A 5,476-nucleotide genomic window follows, 5' to 3' on the forward strand; every position below is an offset into this window, starting at 1 on the left:
TACACTTAGAAAGAGTTGTGAGTATGCCCTATAGTTGTCTTGATTATTAATTATGATAGGCGTTAAGTGTCAATCATGTTCTAGGTTCGAATTGGGGAAATTCAAAGGCCTGCTAGCCCCAATAAGCCATGGCAATTAGGTCTAAATCACTAGGAACTTAAGATGGAATTTCTTCCATCCCAGCCTCCTAGGTTTGCCTCAAGTACGGGAATCCCACGAGAAGAGACCTATCAAACTCTAAGCCTAAAGGATAATCAATCCCTAATCTGGAAACTTAGCTATGCCTAACCTCTTAGAACATGCATAGATCTATCATGGTATATGCATCATCAACATGGGCCATATCCTCCTCATCCACATCTACAATACTAAGCAATTAAGAACATGTAATGATTACAAAAACTAGAATAATTTGTATTAATCAATCACAATTCATAACAAATAACCAAGAGAACTAGGCATACAAATCCCCTCAAATTAGGTTCTTATGGAACATAACAAGCAAAGCATCAAAGCACAAGAGAACCACAAGACCAAATAAAGAATAAATAAGCTTTTAATGTATTCCTAGACTAACTCCCTCCAATAGTTCTCCAAAGGCTGGGGATTAGAGTATCCCAAGATTGTCGGAATAAATAAGCTTTTAATGTATCCCATAATCTTTGAAGAAACCTATCATGCGCCATTTTCTCTAATGATTCTCATTGATGTACTCTTGAGAAATCCACTAGAATCTGCTAGAATATGGAAGAAACACCATCTCTGATAAGTGTTTGTGTACTGAGAATACGAAGTATTCTTTTCTTATGATGAGCATTACTTTTATCAGGTTTTATCGCTAATACTTGTGTTTTTGTGTTCTTTTGAGAATATAGGATTGTGGAGCTAAATAGGGAAGAAAGGAGCCCAAAGTAGATTGCGAATGCACTATGTTGATGGAATTTTGAAGTGGACACACGAGAAGACGCAAGTTGTGCTCGAAGACATATGAGTGTGTGCCAACCTCCATTATGCTTAATGGAATATGTAAATTGGAGGGGCACAAAGGCAGTCACACTTATGTGTTCCGACTTATGCAATGATAGCAAGATCTTCATCAATGTTATCCCTTATTGAAGAAGCGACACGATCTACGGAATAGACGTGTGCCCGTTTATGTTGCCTCGATGAAAATTGTGGATTCGAGAGTGTTTTTGGCGGAGTACTATAGCAGGTTACTGTAGCGAATCATTATAGAAATTTAATGTACCAGTTACTATTTATAGTCCGGAGAAAATTAGGTTCTTGCAGATTCACACGGGCGTGCGGAAATTCTACATGCCTATATGGATTCCCGATTCCAGCAATTTATAAAGCTGTAACTTGTACCGATTTAGGGATCCACTTTTCCATCTTTTCTCCATCTCTTTTCCAAACTTTGGAGAGTCCTGCGGCTAGGGTTTAGAAAGGCTTTGGAAAATTTTTTGGAGTGGTTCTATGGCCTTCGACACCGCGTTCCATCGGAAGATAGTTATTGGAGGAGCTTTCGTAGGCATCGATTTAGCGAGGTGTGCCCTAGGCTTGACGAGGGAATCTTTGATGAGGCCAAGGCTACTCCACAAGACTATCGGCACGATTACCAAGGGGGTTTATTCATGGATTGTATCTCTTTACTTTTGACTTCATTGTTGATTGTATTTTGCTCCATGGAGAGCTAAACCCTTAGTGGGTGCTTGGACTTGTAAACCCTAGGATGATATTGTTTCTTTGACCTTTTATTATGCTTTCATTAATTAATGTTTTTAATTGAGTTCCAATCTTGAATGCTTGTTGTGTTGATTTTCCCTTAGAGTGACACTAGGGTTGAGAATCCATCTTGGTAATCCTTGTAATTGAGTGACACACCATGAGGGTTAGACAATGTTAGATTAGAGAGGGTTGAGAGAGTGAGTCGAGAGGTAGCGGAGTGTCCCCTTTTTCCTACGGTGTGATTTACCCTACCTCCACGTTCCAAGAGTTCTTTGCCGTCATAATAGAGTGAAGTGCTAAGAGACGAACTCCGCTGGGCTTAGTTGCGCAAGCAGCAGAGTGAAGTGTTGAAGTAATCCTTAGTATCTGGGGCTTAATTATGATTAGGGATCTTTCGCCTGGACCAAAGGGTTAGATTTATATTAGGGAATAGGGTTTATCACTTGGAATCCCTAGAGCTTCTAGCAACCTAGCACAGTCTGAGGTGTCCAGACTGAGAGATTTCTCCACCGGGGTATAGTGTAGGGTTAGTCATGGTTGACCTTAAGTTTTGGGACCGTGTGTTTAAGGATCTCCATGACTCATTAGACATCAATTAGGAGGCATAATGATTGGTCTTGCACTTTGACCAATAGTCCTAGGTGGAGCAATGTCCGAGTACCCCACTTTCTATCGATTGCCTTTTGTCTCATTTTATTGTGCCTCTCTTCTTTATTTTCTTTAGTTCTTTTTATTTTGATTTTGTTCACACACCTATTAATTCATCTTCACCTTAGTTAAATAGCAATCTTTGTGTTTTTATCACTATTCCCTGTGGATTTGACTATCCACTCACCGGGGTATTATTACTTTGACAAACCCTTGCACTTGCGGGTCACACGCAAGGGGTGTGTCAGTCTCCTACTGCTCAGATCTCCAAAAATCCAGCCACCCTAGGTTATTAAGCAATAAAGTGTCTTCCAAATTTAGAGAATACTGGGGTATTTATAGTAATCGGCTTGGCCATAGTCTCACCAAGGGCGTTGTGATTCCCGTTATGAGTAAGTTGTTGCTTGGGCTCTAAGTCACATCTTGACATGGTCTTTGGGCGTTATATATCTTGACAACGTCCGTTATGAAGCCCACAACAGCCATTGTGAGGCAGTTATGGTTCTATGTTTCTACCAGTGAGCTCATACTGCCACGGCTTGATCACGGCAGTGGTAAGTGTAGACAATGGGTGTTGTGAGTTGCCATAAGCCCGTTGTGAGTCATAGTGCAGTCTTGATTTGGCAACTTGCTTCATTTTGCTTCAAAACATCCTTGAATTCACTTCTTTCTACCTAAAATAGAAATAAAGATCGTTGTGAACAAAAGAACCAAATTTCATTCTAATGAGGTGCTAACAAGTACAATTTCATGCTAAGTTCAGTTTAAATGATATAGAAAATATGTTCAGTTTAGCACTTATTAGCTATCAAGGTGATGGACTTTGATTCAACCTTGAGGGAAAATAAGGGAGAATCCAATTAAACAAACTTGATGAGTAGTGGCTCCAAACCTACCAAAATGCAAAGTTATATACAGAAAGGATCAACTGGTATCATAATATGCACTTCAAGAAAGGAAAGCAATTTAATGAAGGAGATCAAGTCCTTTTCTTCACCTTAAAGCTTAGATTCTTTTTCGAGAAATTGAAATCCTGATGTTCAACTCCTTTTATGGTAACCCAAGCTTTTCCACATTGGACTGCTGAAGTCATCCCCTCACCCAGCCCTCCCTTTAATACAGCGCTCATGTTTAAAAAGTTAACATTTAAGGCTAATAGCTATCGTTTGAAATTATATTTGGGTGGGAATTTTTGACATGAATATAAGGAGGTGTTCCATCTCTTTAAACCTCCTTGATATCAAGAACAGGTATGCCAAGTTAGTGATATAAAACAATCTCTTCTTTGGAGGTAAACTAAGCCACTACATTTTCTCTTTTTGATTTTGTATTCTTAGCATAGTATCCTTGCATTTGCTTTAGTTTCATTTGAATAATATGTTTTGAAAGAGTTTTATGACTATTTCTTGGTCCTGTGCCACTGGATCTGTTGTACTATAAGCTTGAATTACATGAAGCAAAGTACATCCATGCTAATGATGTCCATCTCACAGGACATAAAGAGTTAAAAGAAACCAACAAGCATCCTTGCAGAATCTAGAACATCAAGTGGAACAGATTGCCAAGACTCTTACTGAATGTCCTTCAAGTTCATTACCATGCAATACAGAAGTCAACCCTCATGAGTCTCTTAAGGCAGTCACTTTGAGAAGTGGAAGGGAATTGACATCTACCCCAGCTCAGGTTTTTGATGAGGCATCCCCCGAACCTGAAGTGGTAATTGTGAAGGACCCATCCATTGGTGGAAATGTTGAGCAAAATCAGAAGGAGCAATTCAAGAAGAAGACCAAGATTCCTAGCTTCTAACCTAAGCTACCCTATCCAGCTAAGGTGAAGAAGGATCAACAAGATGAGCAATTTAAGAAATTTCTTGAAATGTTCAAGACCTTTCACATCAATGTTCCATTCATTGAGGCCCTCACTCAAATGTCTCGCTATGCTAAGTTCCTCAAGGAATTGCTGACTAACAAGAAGAAGCTAGAAGAGGTAGCCACCGTTACATTAAGCAAGGAATGCTCCACCATCATCTCCAACAAGATCCCCAAGAAAGAGAAAGATCGGGGAGGTTTCATCATCCCATGTACTATTAAGGGAATGCTTGATAAGGAAGCACTTGCTAATCTTGGAGCAAGTATCAACTTAATACCCATTAAATTTTTCAAAAGCTGGGGCTTAGTGAGCTTAAGCTAACAAAGATGACTCTATAGCTCACCGATCATTCAATTCGTCACCGGATGGGGATCATTGAAGATGTGCTAGTAAAGGTGGACTGATTCATCTTACCGATGGATTTTGTTATTCTAGACTTGGATGACAAGGCTAAGGTTGCCTTAATAATTGGGTTTCCATTTTTGGTCACATCACAAGGATTGATTGATGTTAAGGATGATCAAATTGTATTACGAGTGGGTGATGAAGAAGTAGTATTCAAGTTAAAAGATGTTATGCGCCACTCAATGGACGATGATGACTTGTGTTATGCTTTAGATGTTATTGATGATTGTGTTGTTGATTTTGTGTAAGATAAATGGATGAAGGATGACTTGTCTGAGTTACTAGATGATGAAGAACCACCTGATGGGGTCATGGACTAGCTCCACCCTTAATGCCACATTGAAGAGTTCGAAGGTTAGCTGAATTTAGTCAATCATAGGGTCTCTCAGACTAAGAAGTGGTAAAAGAAATTTTGGGAGCTGAAGTTAGTCAATCATACGGTCACTCATGTGCTCATGGTGTAGGAAATTTTGGGGGAAATAGATTCTATGATCCCCGTGAGAGCTACAAGGTATGTCAGGCTAGTTAGGTTAAACAAGGGCTTCTTAGCAGGCAACCCAAGTGTTTTCCTGTTTGTTTTTGGCATTTTTCTTCTTTTAGTTGCATTTTGTTTTTCTTTGTTTAGGCTCTTTGTTGGGTGTTTTCTATTGTTGGTCTCAAGTTTTTATTCTATTGTGTGGGTCGTTGTGAAATCAAATGTGATCAAATTCTAGTACCAAAGCTCTATTTTCAAGCTAGTGGGTGTTTGGGAGATTATTTGTTCCCTTTTTATAACTCCTCTATATTTTCAAGTCAGCACGGTCATGCTTGTGGCTGTGTGATTTAC

At 39.3% G+C, this 5,476-nt stretch overlaps 1 protein-coding gene across 1 annotated transcript; it reads left to right on the forward strand.

The window, feature by feature from the left end:
• Window positions 1-4,302: 4,302 nt before the first annotated feature.
• Window positions 4,303-4,898, forward strand: LOC120267338. The gene is made up of 2 exons (XM_039274992.1): window positions 4,303-4,507; window positions 4,681-4,898. The coding sequence occupies exons 1-2, from the start codon at window positions 4,303-4,305 to the stop codon at window positions 4,896-4,898; spliced, it is 423 nt and encodes a 140-aa protein (XP_039130926.1).
• Window positions 4,899-5,476: the final 578 nt, after the last annotated feature.

This window comes from Dioscorea cayenensis, chromosome 8, assembly GCF_009730915.1.
Source record: "Dioscorea cayenensis subsp. rotundata cultivar TDr96_F1 chromosome 8, TDr96_F1_v2_PseudoChromosome.rev07_lg8_w22 25.fasta, whole genome shotgun sequence".
Lineage (NCBI taxonomy): Eukaryota > Viridiplantae > Streptophyta > Magnoliopsida > Dioscoreales > Dioscoreaceae > Dioscorea > Dioscorea cayenensis.